This window comes from Palaemon carinicauda, chromosome 40 (genome assembly GCF_036898095.1).
Source record: "Palaemon carinicauda isolate YSFRI2023 chromosome 40, ASM3689809v2, whole genome shotgun sequence".
Taxonomy (NCBI): Eukaryota; Metazoa; Arthropoda; class Malacostraca; order Decapoda; family Palaemonidae; genus Palaemon; species Palaemon carinicauda.
The window spans coordinates 51,339,012-51,356,202 of record NC_090764.1 but is presented as its reverse complement, the minus strand read 5'-3'; the positions used below and the strand labels follow the sequence as shown (position 1 = coordinate 51,356,202).

Here is a 17,191-nt window from a genome sequence, read left to right as displayed (position 1 = left end):
CTGGGAGCCCACAAAAATACCACTAATAATAATCATGAACTTTACCCAACTGAAAACACATTTCTACATCTTTATAAATCACTATTTCACTTCTGGCTCTTAGTTTTATAACATATTCAAGCACTTTTCTCATATAAAAATACTGGTACTGTATTTCAAAACTTTGTTCATATAGTTAGCCCCAGCACCAAATTTATTTTTTCACCAAGGCTTCACGCTGCACTTTTCTATGGGACAGCCCTTATTTCACTCAAGGGAGGACTATGAAGTGTTAAGTTGGAGATGATGAATGGAGAAGTATTGATTTAAAAGCTCAAGATAGAGACAACTGGCGAAATCTAACCAACACCTTTTGGGTCAATAGACGTAGGAGGAGATGATGATGATGATGCCTAATTTAGGCTAATCGTCCTGTTCAGACTTAATAAAAAGAATTGGGCTGTATTCAAAGTTATGGCACTTAATATTAGAATCTGAAAATATTACATCATACTTCCAAAAATTCAATTTTCTTACCTATTAAGCAGAGGTTTTGAAAGAGCATTGAGGCTAATGGAGTGAGTTTAGTTGACGTTCTTCTTCCTTAGTACGTTGGACACTAGGATAGTGCCTTAAGGTACGGTGCCCCCAACACCTCCCTACACCGCACCTTCCACATTCAAGATCCTCACGTAGAGTTTCAAATTATTTTTAAATAAAACACCCTTCTGCTATAAAACCCTCACACCTGCATTTATAGCTGATCTTTTAGACACCTATAATTTGGAAGGCAGAAGACTTAAGATGGTAACCTGGATCATTATATCCCTCTTGTTACTAAACTAAGGGCCTCTAAACAACCGTTTATCCATTATGTGCTGCAATGGTAATCTATATATTTTATCAATCATCTCAATGTAATAAGCATCCTTTAACAACTCTTACTATGTGGCTAGCATGACAAATATGATTGCCTTAGAAATTTATTTTCTTTTTTAATTGATCTGTTAAAGATTTGTTAAATCTGTTTGATTGCATCATATTTGAATGACTGTGTACTGTTTGCTTGTAAGCTCGTCCACTAGCTCATCACAAATTTTTCTCTGATGGGGTAAATGTGGGAACAAGTACCTCATTTGCTTAAATAAGTGTCATACACATCAATCCTATACTTAGTAAACAGTAAAAAAAATCACTTTAGTACGGTCTTTAAAATATGATTTAAGAAAGAAAATAATGTGAATTCATAGTTAGAATTGACTATCTTACATCCAAATAAGTTACATAACGTACATAGTTCATTGTGGGTAAGATATACAAATTTGTATCCCAAATTCAAAGAAAGGGTTATAATTCAAGTTTATTTGGTGTTAAAGACTTTATCCCATAAGACGGATCACTGCCTATCTAGTCCTGGATTACGATCAGTTCCCTACCCTTGAACCCGTCAGCAAGGAAATTGTATGTTATTATAATAAATACTTTAATGAATTATTTGAACTCATTTGACATATATAACATTAAAGGATATATATATGACTGGACTGAAGATTTTAACTTCAAATTATGATTAATCTGTTTTAACAGTTATTTTAATCTTGCCTGTTGCCTAAATGAGATTAGGTCCAGATAATTAAGTTTTAAATATGTATTATACTTTCATGATATGAAAATAGTAATTCTTCTAGCAATATCCAAACTCTTCAGGACCATAAACCAGTGTGTGGTAGGGAAAAATGTGGCGGTGTTTTTAGAGACATACTACATTACTAGTGATGGCTCCAAATCTGGTGTCGACCAAGAAATAGCCTTGGGAGGAGCATTAGGTTTCAGTTTAGCAGAAGCCTTTGGGAGCTTATTGAACATTCATAACAAATGGAGTGTAAGGTCAGTTTATTAAAGAAAAAATTATTATATTATCAGGTGAGTTATGCAGAAAGAGTCAAGCTCTTCCAAGCAAATGGTCTCTATATAAATGTTTGTGTCTAGAAATTTGGAAATGGTGGGGTTGCCTGAATATAGGCATGTTTTCAACATCTCTAAACAAAAGTTACAGGTGATTTATCAATCTGCTCCGGATCCCTTTGCATTGAAGGTAAATGCTCTGTTACAAACTTGTGAAATTTGGATCCTTACATATTTCCTTCCTTTACCATGTTTTAACAGGTGTTAAACAAATGCAGGATCTCTGCAAACAGCAAAATGACTCTAATGAACCTGTTCTGTCCACGAGGAGAATGGTCTGCAGATCTGTGGCCTTTGTTGTCAGAACGTCCAAGAAGGTTGTGTTACAGACCAATCTGCTTAGATAACCAATTTCATAGGTGTCAACGTGCACTGCATCTAACTACTTGGAGACTATCCAATGCATTCTCAGAACCTAGGTTTTTTGCAGTCCTCTAGATTTTCTTTCATAGATTCTAAAAGTTGTCAACCATTATTTTATATCAAAGACTCTAGAAAGTTTATATTTAATGTTACCAATCTAAGAATGTATCACTAACAAACTACAACTAGCTAGAATGATATTGGTAAATTATGAAGAAAGAAAATTCAGTCTCAGTCTTTAAGGGATACAGATCAATGCTTAATTCTGTACCTAATCATCTTGGATTAGATCTATCTATTTCATGTATAATAGCACATGTATTTAAGGCTTTTAGAAGTAAAGGCCTATAGTAATCAGGTGTACTTTGGTTTTCGAACTTGGGTATAGTGTTTATGTAAAATGATTGACTTTGAACTGTTAGAAATCTTTCTACTGTCTAGATTTTCACAGTTTATACACTATAGATTTTCATCGCTTATACACTTTTCATATTGGCATTGGCTTCGGCCAATGCATAGTAAGCTGCAAGCACTATCGGTTATGGTAGGCTTTGGAGAGTGTAAGATGATTTTGTTTCTACCTTCCTCTAGAGCAAAAAAAATTGATTTTAAGACAGAGTCTGCAACAACTTTTTCACATCCCCTCTTTGGAAATGGGTATAAGTATTTTATCAGGAAGTAGCTTTCTTTATCCTGTAAACGGTGTATAGTATTATTTGGACAAAACTACAGACATTAGAAGTAGAGTCCCCAGTTTGTTCTGTTGTATTAGAGTGTCAAATTGTCCTCTGTCCAAAAATTCAATATCATTTTTACTTGAAAGTTTAGTCACAGAAGCTCTCAAAGAACTGGATCCAATTCTAACAAACTCTTGATGAGTAAGGTTCATTTTATTGAAGTACAGCTACATCTCTTGATTTCTGCAGAAACTTTTCTTTGGGATAAGTATTAGAGGCTGCTCAATAGTGTACCACGTTGGTAATCACTTAACATTATCTTGAATCCTGGTTTACCTAAGAATATTTCTGAGCTTTAGGTCCTATAGTGACTCCTTGCAATATAATTTATTAACTGTTTTAAGTTCAGTTAATTTATATAATTTTCTTATTTTTGAGAAATTCTATTGTTAGTTTCTAGGTCTTGGGGTTATACAGATTAGTATTAAGAGACAAGGTGTTGTTTAGAGATTATCTTGAGTCCTGTATTTCAAATATCTTTAGAAAAATAATCCGGAGTTCCATATTTCAAACTGTAATTTTAGATGGTTTATTAACATTAATCTAGACTAGTCATTCCTAGAATTTTGTTTATTAAATACTGCACTATTTTAATTCTATAAATGATGTCTCTTGCCTTAACTGGCATCTCATCAAGAAAGTTTGAACTTCAGGGGAGGTTCATAGAAATAAAAAGAATTTTGATAATACCTTTTATTTTTATGTTTACCAGATGTTCATATACATGTCCACCCTCCCCGCCATTCGACTTGTGAAGTCAAGAGGACAGGGATTAGTTTCAACTTAGGAACAGAAATAACATGCAATTAACCATAAGTGTGTCTCATTACTTTACTAGAGGCATGTAAAGGTAGAGGCATCTAGTTCTAGTTCCTATATCATCTGAAGAGATGTCCACCAGAAAGTTAGCCGGGCCAGCTCCCCCCCCCTACTTTGGTGCCCAACCACAGTAGTAGCCTCCCCAGTAAACTGCTTAAACTCAAGGTCCCTGGCTGGGATTGATCTGCTATCTTACAAATGTGAGTCAAATGTGCTACCACTGTACAGTACTATTAAAAGGAAAGAAAGTGGGATTTTTTTTTTTAAATTTTAGGGATAAATATTGATAAACCTAGCTTCTAGAGAAGAAACCATATAAACATCAGGTAAGTACTGTATACAAATAAAAAATTTCATAATTAACATTTTTTTTCTCTCCACTATTTGTAACTTTTGAATTATTCATTGTTCCGTAACCGAAATACAAACCACGCTATTTACAAAGGGTATTACTTTTAGCGCAGCTGAAATGACGAGCCAATAGTTTTTAACGAGGGTTAATTACCCCCGCGCTAGTTAGCGGGGGGTGGGGAAGGGTAGCTTGCTACCCCTCCCCCCTCCACACACCGGTGACTTGCTTCACTTCACTTTTGGCTCGGCGGTGATCAGACGTGTCTGCTCATCGCCTTCGTGACAGCCTTTAATTTTCTGCTTTTTCTTTTCAGCGTGTGTGATTGGTTGGAAGTTGACCTTCAGTTATTTTCTTTACTATGCGTACATGCCCTGGAGTTGCCGGCCGTCCTTGTGGGACTTTCATGTCGGACGTTATTACGGATCCACACACCCTCTGCCCTCAATGTCGAGGCCGATGGTGCGACCAGGATAACGTGCCGTGAGTGCAGGGAGTGGTCTGCCTCCCAGTGGGAGAGGTTTGGCCGTCGGCGTAAGAAGAAGTCCAAGAGAGACCGTTCTCCTCCGGGGTTAGCCTTGAAGGAGGAAGGTTCTCGGGACTCTTCTTCCGCCGCCCAAACCTCCTCCGAAGCTCCCCCTCGTCCGCCTCCTAAGGAGAGTCGTCCGAGTGGGAGCGCAGGCCCTTGTTCTGTTTCCCTACCTTCGGTGGGGGGAGAGGGCGTCGCCTCCCATAGCGAGGCGGTTCCCCCTCCTCCTCCGGGGGAGGTTATTGATAATAATGCCTTATCCAGTGATGATCTTTTACAGATTTGGTCGTCCCTGGGGCTTAAGGGCTTGCCCTCCAGGGTCGCTTTTATTGACCTTGTCTCGTTGGGGGCCGCTGTTAAACAGTCGCCGGTGGTAGCAGAGGTAGACCCTCTGTCTATTGTCGACGTCGTGGTGACAGAGGCCTCCGACGTGTCTGGGCCTTCCGCCGCAGGTGCTGTTGCTGGTGATGGTGCTCAAGGCTCTCCTCCTCCTTCCGTACATCCTTCGAAGGGGGAAGTGAGTCCATCGGTCTCGACTGCTGCCCAGCTTCCTTCTGAGGGAAGTGTTTTGACGGAGACTCCCCTTCGGAGGACCGATGGTCCCGACGATCTCCCCCGAGGCCGCCTCCGCCATAAGGCTCACCGCCCTCTACGCCATCGCACGACCCTGCATGATCGCCCGCTTACGCATGCTGCTCCTCATCGCACAACACTGAACGATCGCCCTCCTGCGGATGCTGATCACCATTGCACCCTTTCACGCGATCATTCACCTGCGCATGCTGCTCGCCATCGCACAACCCTGCACGATCACCCGCTTACGCATACTGCTCCTCATCGCACAACCCTGAACGATCGCCCTCCTGCGGATGCTGATCACCATCGCACCCTATCACGCGATCATTCACCTACGCATGCTGCTCGCCATCGCTTACCATTACGCGGTCATTCACCTGCGTATGTTGCTCACCATCGCACATCAGTGCGTCGACATACCACAGCTCGTCATCGATCGCCTGTGGATCTACATCGCCAGCGATCTTTCTCACCTACGCGGCAGCACGATCCCTCGCCTTCGCGCCAACGCTTGCGTTCGTCGCCTCGGACACGTGTTCATTTACCTGCCCACCCTCGCGCCCACTCGCCTGCGCGCCCGCGCGATCGCTCGCCTGCGCGCCCGCGCGACCGCTCGCCTGCGCGACCGCTCGCCCGCGCGACCGCGCGCCCGCGCGACCGCTCGCCTGTGCGCCCGCGTGATCATCCACCTGCACGCCCGCGCGATCGCTCGCCCGCACTCCCGCGCGACCATTCGCCTTCGCGCGACCATTCGCCCTCGCGCGACCATTCGCCCTCGCGCGACCATCGTTCGTGGCGAATTTCACAGCCGGTGGTAGCAGCAGGGACGCGTGCTCCTAGGCGGCACTCGGGATCACCTCCATCCAAGCACAGGTTGGTAGTGCAGGACGAAGACAGGTCAGTACAGCATTCTTCCCCACCTTCTTTTCAGGCAGGTACTGTCGTGTCCACTCCAAAAGATCGCCCGATCCCTTTCACCTTAGCGAGGATTTCGGACTCTGTGTCCTTGGAGCAGCAGACTTGGTTTGGTCCGCTGGCACGGGCGTTAGTGAGGGCTATGAAACCAGCACTCGCCGGCCAGGGTAACAAACCAGCAGCTGTCTCTCCTACGCTGAAGAGAAAGAGAGGAGTGGACTTCGTGGTGACTTCCCCCAGGGCGAAGTTGGTTCCCAAGAGGTCGGTCTCGGAGGTCCCCTCTCCTGCACGAGTACTCTCTCCTTCTCCCGTGGACGAGGCCTTTCCGTCCTCAGGTGAGTCCAGTGGGGCGGTAGTCTTCCCCTCGGCACCAGGAGGGGAGACTTCGCTTCAGGCAGGAGAATCGTCTCGTGAGGAAGGGGCCCCTCGAACCTCGTTGTTGGGATCCTGTATCCCTCCCAGGAGGGAACCCAAGGATTCCAAGACCATCCCTAAATCCGCTGCAAGGATTCGTCGGGAACCCACGACTACCCAGGGGAATGTCCATGTATCACCCCAGGAAGAGATTCCTGGGGCAGGAGACTTAGCTGCCAGCCCGCAGGGAGGAGAACAGCAAGAGTCCGAACATGCCTTCTGGCAGGTCCTAAGCCTGATAAGGCAACTTAACAGACTTACGGATCCAGTCATTCCCCCCCGTAAAGGCAAAGACACGATTCTGGATGAAGTGTTTGACGTTCGGAAAGCCCCTAAGACCAGTGCAGCTCTGCCCTGGTCTCGGGGGCTGAAGAGTGCCAGAGCTAGGGCCAACGCTCAGCTCGCACTTCTTGCCTCCTCCAGTCGTTCCACTGCCGGGAACAAACTCATCCCTCCTCCTCGCCTTCAGCAGAGGAGGTATTTCGAGATCCTGGGTGAGCACAACCTCGCTCTTCCTCTCCATCACTCTGTGGAGGAGCTGGCGAAGGGAGTTCCCTTGGAGAAACTCTCTGCCCGGCAGGTGTCGTTCTCGGCGGCAGAGATCCTTAACCACGAGAAGGTCGCTAAGTGTGCCTTGCAGGCCACTTCGTGGCTGGACTTCTGGTTAGGATCTCTGGGCATCCTATTGCGATCGGAGGACTTGTCCAAGGAGACCAATAGGAAGGCCCTAGAGACTTTCCTACTCTCGGGCACCCGCTCCATCGAGTTTTTGGCGCACCAGGTTACCACCCTGTGGGCCAACTCGGTGTTGAAGCGTCGCGATGCTGTGTCCGAGAGATTCCATCCGAAGGTCCCCGCCGTAGATGTGTGTAGGCTCCGACATGCTTCCCTCCTGGGGAGAGCCTGTTTGAGCCTCAAGACTTGGAGCGAACGGCTGAGAGGTGGAGGAAATCCAGCATGGACTCCCTCCTCCACAGGGCCCTTACAGCTCGGCCCTATAAGCCTCCAGCCCCGCCACAACAGCAGCAACAGCCTCGTAAGGCTCCCAAACAGGCACCGGCAGCTAAGAAAGTGGTGTCTAAGCCCCAGCCCTTTCCAGCCAAGGTCAAGAGGGGCGGTAAGTCCTCCAGGGGAGGCAAGACTTCTAGGGGTGGCGGCCGCGGCCGCGGCCGCAAGCCCTAGGGGTGGCAGTCCCCCTGCGTGTCCACCTGTGGGGGGATGCCTTCAGCGTTGCATCCGCAGGTGGCAGCATCACGGGGCCGATGCTTGGACGGTCTCAGTGATTGGCCAAGGTTATCGCGTCCCGTTCACGTCATCTCAACCTCCCCTGACAGCGAATCCAGTGTCGTTGAGCTCCTATGCCATGGGATCGGCAAAGGGGCTGGCCCTTCAGGCCGAAGTCGAGACCATGTTCGAGAAGGGTGCTCTCCAGGAGGTCCTGGACGGCTCTCCAGGCTTCTTCAGTCGACTCTTTCTTGTAAAGAAGGCCACTGGAGGCTGGAGACCCGTCATCGATCTCTCGGCTCTGAACAGGTTTGTCAAACAAACCCGGTTCAGCATGGAGACAGCAGACACGGTCAGACTTGCGGTGAGACCACAAGACTTCATGTGTACACTGGATCTAAAGGACGCGTACTTCCAGATCCCAATCCATCCGTCTTCCAGGAAGTACCTGAGATTCTGCCTAGACAACAAGATCTACCAGTTCAAGGTGCTGTGTTTCGGTCTCTCCTCAGCTCCTCAGGTGTTCACCAGAGTGTTCACCCTGATTTCGACTTGGGCGCACAGGAACGGCATTCGTCTCCTTCGTTACCTAGACGATTGGCTGATCCTAGCAGACTCGGAGTCAACCCTTCTTCGGCACCGAGACAGGCTTCTAGATCTTTGCCAGGATCTGGGGATCGTGGTAAACCTCGAGAAGTCCTCTCTGCAGCCGTCCCAACGACTGGTTTATCTAGGCATGCTAATAGACACCAATCTCCACAAAGCCTTTCCATCAGACGACCGGATAGCAAGGCTGAGGAGGGTGGCGGAACCTTTCCTCAGGCGAAAAGAACTCCCCGCCCAATCGTGGTTGCGTCTCTTAGGCCACCTATCCTCCCTGGCCCGTCTGGTTCCAAACAGCTGCCTCAGGATGAGATCCCTTCAATGGCGGCTCAAGTCCCGGTGGAATCAAGGATCCGATTCCCCGGACATTCTGATCCCAATGGGGTCTCTGGAACAGACGGACTTGCGGTGGTGGCTGGCCGACGAGAACCTGCGGAAGGGAGTGAGTCTTCTCGTCTTCCCCCCGGAATTGACTCTGTTTTCGGACGCGTTAAAAGAAGGGTGGGGGGCGCACGTTCTGAACCAGAGGGCCTCAGGCCTTTGGTCAGAATCAGAGAAGTGCCTACACATCAACCTGCTAGAATTGAAGGCCGTCTTTCTGGCCCTTCAGCAGTTCCAACGGTTCCTGGCGGGTCACTCCGTGGTGGTGATGAGCGACAACACTACGGTAGTGGCTTATATCAACAAGCAGGGAGGCACTTTTTCGCAACAGCTATCCCATCTTGCAGTAGAGACTCTGTGGTGGACCGAAACCCACTCGATAACACTATCAGCTCGCTTCATTCCTGGCAAGAGGAATGTGCTCGCCGACAGTCTGAGCAGGGCTTCGCAGATAGTGAGTACCGAGTGGTCTTTGGATCCTCAGATAGCCAACAAAGTCCTGACTTTGTGGGGTTCCCCGACAGTGGACTTGTTCGCGACAGCCTTGAACTTCAAGCTGCCCCTGTACTGCTCACCAGTCCCGGACCCCAAGGCACTCTGGCAAGATGCTTTCCAGCAACGGTGGGACAACATCGACGTGTACGCCTTCCCACTATTCTGTCTGATGAGAAGGGTGCTCAACAGGACCAGACTATCGGTCAACTGTTCCATGACTCTAGTAGCTCCGCTATGGCATCACGTGGAATGGTTTCCAGACCTTCTGCAACTCCTGACGGAACTCCCAAGGGAGCTTCCTCCACGACGCGAGCTTCTCAGACAACCCCACTCCGGTGTCCCTCACAGGACCGTAGCCTCGCTTCGGCTTCACGCCTGGAGACTATCCAGCGTCTCCTCGCGGAGAGAGGCTTTTCGCAAAAGGTTGCGGAGAGAATGTCTCGGCACCTGCGAAGGTCCTCTGAGGGAGTCTACCAAGCGAAGTGGAGAGTCTTTTGTGGTTGGTGTCGTGGAAGGGGTATCTCTCCACTCGATGCCACTATTCCAGCAATAGCGGACTTCCTCGTGTATCTGCGAGAAGAAATGCGCCTTTCTGTCTCGGCAGTGAAAGGCTATCGCTCAGCCTTAAGCTTGGCCTTCAGATTGAAAGGCGTGGATATTTCTTCATCGCTAGAACTCTCTTTACTCATACGTAGCTATGAGCTTACCTGCCCCCAGTCGGAAGTGAGACCCCCTCCTTGGAACGTGGTTCGAGTCCTCAGGTCTCTCAAGAGACCTCCCTTCGAGCCATTACGCCAGGCCTCCGATCGCCACCTGTCTTGGAAGACGGTTTTCCTACTCGCCTTGGCCTCGGCCAAGCGAGTTAGTGAACTTCATGGTCTCTCGTACGACATCGCCCATTCAAGGGGATGGGGGGAGGTAACGTTCAGGTTCGTCCCTGAGTTTGTGGCCAAGACTCAGAATCCTGGAGTGCCGGATCCTCGGTTCGACTCTTTCAGGATCACGAGTCTCCGTTCTGTAACAAACGACCCAGACCAGCTGCTACTATGCCCAGTGAGGTGTCTGAGGTACTACTTGGAGAGAACGGCTGCAGTCCGTCCTCATGTGCGAGCTTTGTTTGTGAGCACAGGCAGGACAAAGAGGAGGGTCACCAGGAACACCATCTCTGCTTGGATTCGAAGGGTTATCCACCATGCCCTGAATCCTTACCCTCCTCCGTCACGTCGCCCTCGGGCCCACGATGTCAGGGGTATTGCTACATCCCTGGCCTTCAAGAGAAACTTCTCTGTGACGCAGGTACTTCAAGCTGGGGTCTGGAAGCGTCAAACAACCTTCACAGCCCACTACCTGCAAGACGTGACCCACAGGAGCCTCGATACGTTCTCTATCGGCCCTGTGGTGGCTGCACAACAGCTGGTCTAACCTCAGGCTCCTTTTTGGACAAGTAGCAGTAGGTTGAGGGCGTTGTTACCCGGTCTTAGTCTGTGTGAATGAAAGAGTATGTCTGACCCTTACTTCTTTCTTCATTCTCCCCTCTCTTGGGGAAGCAGCATCCTGGTCCTCGCATAGCTGACCTCGACCTCTGCAGGTAACCCATGCTTCTTTGTGCTCCTAGTATTAAGCTTAATACTGTTGCGTCTCCCATACCCTGACGAGGTGGTATGGGGAACGTCCTATCCTAGAATTCCTATCTGAAGGTCTCAAGGTCAACTTCATAAGACGAGTCACACTCTCCTCCTCACACTGCTTATGTAGGCCACTCGTTCCTAGCGATGCTAGGAACCTGTGAGGTACAGGGGCTCCCTCTCTCTAGTGCTGCTCACTGAGGGATCGAGCCCCTGGGCAAGCCGAAGTCAGTAAGGCTGGGGACTTTCCACCCTTCCTAAGGGGTAAGTCACCCTTTGTAAATAGCGTGGTTTGTATTTCGGTTACGGAACAAATGACAAATTCGAAGATAATTTGTATTTTTCCTAACCATACAAACCTTAGCTATTTACACATATGTGCCCGCCATCCCTGACCCCCATGTCAAGTCCTACCTCTAAGTGAAGTGAAGCAAGTCACCGGTGTGTGGAGGGGGGAGGGGTAGCAAGCTACCCTTCCCCACCCCCCGCTAACTAGCGCGGGGGTAATTAACCCTCGTTAAAAACTATTGGCTCGTCATTTCAGCTGCGCTAAAAGTAATACCCTTTGTAAATAGCTAAGGTTTGTATGGTTAGGAAAAATACAAATTTTCTTCGAATTTGTCATATTGATTGGTTTGGTTCCTTCTATACTTGCCAAGAATGATAGATATGAGGAACTTTTATTCACTTTCAAGAAATCTGAAAAGGTATCAGCCTTGCTTCGTGTTTTGTTTGACAATTACTGACATTTGTTTGTTACCTATTTACTTCCCCCTCACCATATACTGTATTAAGAACATTGAGAACCTATCGGAAGTGCATATTCTTTTGTCCTGATTATTTATATGTTGCTAAATTGATAAAGTCTGAACTTTGGGTTTTCGGGTGGCCAAGTGAAATTCTGGCTATTTATAAATGTCTGACTTTATGGAATACCTTCTTCAGATACATCAGTACAGTTTATTTCGACCCTATAGTGACTTCCAAGGAGATAGTTATCCCAGCTCAACATTTTATCCCATTCAGACCACTGCCTTACTTCCCAGAGTGGAATCTGTTCTTTTGTTGCTTCTCTGTCATATTCATTATTATAGAAATTCTGTCTTTTCATTTCATTTATCCAATCCACTAATTCTAGATCAAATGTACCAAATTAGAGTAGGTTGACAGCATGCCATAATTTTGTATAGCATTTTCTAGCTAGGTGATATCTCAGTCAAAGAGTAATCCTTTTCCAAATCAACTTCTTTCCCAAATAGATAATCTGCTAAGTAAGTTATTAACATTATTTTTAATTAGATATAATTTTCTGTAAAGGAAAAGTTTTCTCTTATACTAAGGTCTCCCTCCCTACCCATTGTTTAATTAGAATTGGACTTACACAGTGTTTGAGCAGACTCATCTCTTTGAAAGTATGGCTGTATACTAGGGAGAACATGAAAATTTTAAGTTAATTAAGTTCCTATGATAATAATGTCTCAGCCTTTATGGTAACACCTTGAAATAAAGTGTTAATGTTTAAATACTTTTCCTATAGAGCTTCTTTTATAACTCTTAATCTATTTTTTCTATCATATACAGGAAGATGTTGTGTTAGATTGCTTCAAGCTGGTTTCTTCTCAAAAGAGTGAGGGTGACTATCTTTTGGCCTTATTAATGATTACATCTGTAGCAGAACGGGCCTTTGGCAACGTAAGTGCACGTTAAATATGTAGTTACTATTAGAGTGTACTGTAGTTTTATTTAAAACTCAATTGGTAGCTTCTCTTGGAATTTTATGTAAGATACAAATTCCATATTTTAAGTGACTGGGTACTAAGCTAGTATTTTAAGCTTTATGCAGGGTTTTATTGGACTACTCCAAAGTAAGTAAACAAATAAGGCGGCTGCCAACTGTTAGTTTCCTATAGATTGTATGTTGAGTACCTTATTTGCAATTTCATCTTACGTTAAACCTACCAATCATATATTAAACAAGTTTAGTATAGTACCACTAAAAGCAGCCTGCTTCATCATTTGGATATAGTACATAACATGTAAGAAAAGATCATTGGCTACATGCAATCATTTCTTGAACAATAATTATATATGTTGATTTACATTTTTTGTAAATGATACCCTTACATTCATTTGGGTATATTTCTATTAAGTATGTTTAAATGTAACCATTCTCAAACACTATGCTTACTCATACATTCATTTCAACTGCAATCATAACATTTTTGTGTTAATGGAAGGTTCTATGGAAGTGTGGCTAGTGAGCTTAAATTCTCTTGTGATTAAAGCAAACTCAACATGAACTAATGAGATAATAAAGTTTATTTCAGAATTGCAAGAACATTTTGAGGACAGAAAATATATTTGATACTAATATAATAATATGTACAACTTTTACTGAACTCAGATGTTTATATAACTTTTTCCTTGATAAAATGTATTGAAGGGACCATGAGAGACTTAATATATTAGGTGAATATTAACTTGAAACTTTCTACTTTTCATAAACACTGCTAGATTTATATAAAGTAATACATGCTTCTGGTACAAACCCCATCCTCCAGAGTGAGAATGAGAATGCTACATATTTGTTCCATAACTTAAATACAAACCACGCTATTTGATATGGGTTTTACTTTCGGCGTAGCTGAAATGATGAGCCATTAGAATTTTAACGTGAGTTTACTACCCCCATCGCTAGTTAGCGGGGGGGTAGGGAGGGGTAGGTTGCTACTCCCCCCTCTCACACACCTGTGTGCTGAGCTCACTTTACTATCGGCTCGGGTGGGAGACGGAAGTGTCCGCTCTCTCCCTCGCCTCTTTGACAGCCATTAATGCTTTTTGTCTTTTTACTTACTTTTTCTTATACTTGTAAATATATATAAACATTCTTCATGTTTATGTATATATTTGTGTATAGAAATGTAGTAAGTTTTCTTTTCAGTGTTTGTGCTGTGTGTGTGATGTACGACAATAACACCTGCGTAGTGCAAGGCCACCACGGTTACACGTCATGGGGTACGGCCTCTCCCTCTTGGTCCTTCAGTCGTTCCTTCGGTTTTTCCGTTAACTCGGCCGCCGTGGGGAATCGTCATCGCTGGACTTTCTTTATTCATCTATTATCTTCGCTGTTCCTCCTTTCCTACGGGGAACTTGGATTCTCAGCGAAGGGAATGTGTGAGTTTAGATTGACTACGGTTTCTCTCTCTACTCGAGGTCGTTCACCCCTTAATACTACTACGTACTATTACGGAAGCTCCTTTCCCGTTGCGGGTTGGGTTGCTATTCCGTTTATTTGTCTCAATTTTTTAATGAAATCTAATTGTATTTTTAACTTTTCAGCTTCTCTGTGAGGAACACTTCCCTTCGGGGGTCAGTGGTTCTTACCATTAGTGAACATTCTTAGATGATTTAGATAATTATAATTTTGTTATAATTCTGTTTTTATTACAATTACTCCGCCCTCCCACTTCTCCCGTGAATGTCAGTGGGGGAGGAGGGCGCATACTTAATTTTTAATTATTTTTTTTTTGCTATTCCCTCAGGGTTACTCTTCGGAGTTCCTCCCTGGGGAATCTCTGTTAGATAATTATTTAATTTTATTTTCCCAGTTAACTATGCAGTTTTTCTTCGTTTGACTAAAGAGTGCCAATGAAGCAGAGCTGTCCTGTTTGTGCCTGGGGAGTCTGCTGTCGCTGCCGTCCCTAAAAGGACGTCGTCATGGGCGTTATCTCTTCTCTTAGAAGTTCTCCCGTGACAACATGCCAGCACCTCAGATCATCTTAGAATGCTAAAGGAGGTTTGCCTCCAGGGGTTGGGTAACTTCCCTTCCGAGGGAGGTTCCCTCCCCGGGTGTGAGATCTTCTCTCTGCAGAGGGAGAACTTCCCATACCTTAATAATTCATCGCCGTCGACTACTGTGCTGCTCTTCGGCCAGACTTTTCTCCCCCCTTGCTAAATTTCTCTTCCTTCAGGGGTGGAGCACAGTCTTGGCAAGTCTCTTCTGCGAAGTGTTCACCTCTCTCGTTCGCGAGAGAGGCTACTCATAGAGACTCCTCTTCGGAGGATTGTTCCTGATTAGATCAGTTTGCTGATTCGGACCTCTCCGAAGTTTTGTTCGCCATCTCCTAGACCTGCTAACCTGCCATCTCCGTTCCTGACTGCTGACCTGCCACCTCCGTTCCTGACTGCTGACGCACTGTGGACACCAACGCATCTTGTTGTTAAACAGGCATCGATCCCTTCTGTGAAAAAAGGGCGTATGGGAAAATACTGCACGTACTTTCCTTAAGGGCCAGGTTTCCCTTGCGCTCCAACGCTCACCTGCGCATCAGCGCACATCGTTGGAGTTTCCTGAGATTGCACACAGGCGCTCTCCAGTGCTTAAGCCTGCGAGTGTCTCCAAGTCTCTTCTTCGAAGGGTACCTCTCTCGTTCGCAGGAGAAGTCTCTCATAGAGACCCCGCCTCGGAGGATCAAGCAGAACTTCCAGTGTTGATCGTCCTGCCAGCTGACCTACCGATCTTCCAGCTCAACCTTGCGCTGCAACGAAGGACTTCGGCCCTGGACTCTAAAGCAGATCTGCCTACGGTCCTCATCGGGGATGCCCGCCCTTTTTAAGGACACATCCTAGTTCCTGATCGTCCTGTCAGCTGACCCTTCAACCTAGCGTGTGAAGCACACGCGCGTGTTTTACGCGCCGATGATCTTCTTACGCGCGCAAGCGTCAACCATCTTCGTATGCGAGCAAGCACTGACGATCTTCCTACGCGAGCAAGCGCTGACGATCTTCCTACGCGCGTAAGCACCAACGATCGTCCGCGTGCGGACACTGATGGTTTCCCGCGCGCGCTTGCCGATCTTCTAACACGCGCAGGCGCCGACGATCTTCTTACGCGCGCAAGCGCCGACGATCTTCAGGCGCCAACGATCTTCTTACGCGCGCGGGTACCGATGGTCTCCCTCGCGCACTAATAGTCTTGCGCTCTCGCGCGCACCAACAAACTCCTATGCGCTGCAGCACGCTCCAACATTCTGGTCCACACGGGCTCTCCATTCTGATCCTGCACATCAATCTGTTTCCTGCGCACTTTATGAAGTCTTGCCCGCGCGTGCGAGCGTTTCAACAGTCTCCCACGCGCGAGCCCAGGGTATTCCCGCGCGCGAGCCCAGGGTATTCCCGCGCGCGAGCCCAGGGTATTCCCGCGCGCGAGCCCAGGGTATTCCCGCGCGCGAGCCCAGGGTATTCCCGCGCGCGAGCCCAGGGTATTCCCGCGCGCGAGCCCAGGGTATTCCCGCGCGCGAGCCCAGGGTATTCCCGCGCGCGAGCCCAGGGTATTCCCGCGCGCCCCACATCAGCGCTTCAACAGCTTTCGCGCGCGACCCCCGGGTATTCCCCAGCACGCTCCCTAGTGCAATCACCAATACCCTCCCCCGCGCGAGGCTGCCGGACATCGCGCGGTAAGGGCGCTATCGCCACATTTCCTCCCCCCCCCCCCCCCAGCACAGAACAGCGCGCTTGCCGGTGGGGGGAAAGGTTCCAGAAAGGCCCAGGGATATGCCTTCCTTATCATTTTACAGGTGACTTCCCCTCCAGAGGGAGTGTCTGACAGCGTAGCCGTCAGCCGGCAGCCTGGTTTGGGACTCTAATCAGAGCGGTAGCACAGGCTTTTAAGCTGTTCTCTCTGAGTTGAGCCACAAATCCTTGGCTGCATCCACTCCCCCGATGAGGAAAAGGAGTTTCGCACGAGGTAATTTCTCCGAGGACATAGCTGTCTCCTCGTAAGTCTTCGAGGCAGGCACTCTCCCCCCTCAGACTTTTCTCCCATGCCTTCGGACAAAGTTTTCCCGCCCTCAGGAGAGTCCCGGGAGGTGAGACATTCCCCAATCACACCATTGAGGGAAACCCCACCTCGCGCGGTAGACTTCTCGAATAGGGGTGGAGAAGAGCCTGCCTCCGTCATGGTTGGAGTCCTGCATCCCTCCCGGGAGGGAAACAAAGGACTCCAAGACAGTAACGGGAGTCCCCTAGCACCAAAATCTACAGGCTCAGACATTCTTTCATTATGGGAACGAACCTGTTTGAGCCTAAGGACGTGAAGCAGGCGGCTGAGAGGTGTAGGAAGTCACCAAGACTCCCTCCTATATGGGGCTTTGACATTCAAGCCCCATAAACCTCCAGCACCTTAGCAACCACGTCCCACCAAAACAACGGCAGCTAA

At 47.2% G+C, this 17,191-nt stretch overlaps 1 protein-coding gene across 2 annotated transcripts in view; it reads left to right on the top strand.

Annotated features, from left to right (window-relative positions):
* LOC137631777 (endoplasmic reticulum membrane-associated RNA degradation protein-like) overlaps nucleotides 1-17,191 on the top strand; it is a 275,307-nt gene that overhangs the window by 65,537 nt on the left and 192,579 nt on the right. For both annotated transcript variants that reach the window (XM_068363736.1, XM_068363735.1), the window contains exon 4: nucleotides 12,556-12,666. In XM_068363736.1, coding sequence (XP_068219837.1) covers nucleotides 12,556-12,666 — 111 coding nt within the window. The remainder of the gene's footprint in view (nucleotides 1-12,555; nucleotides 12,667-17,191) is intronic.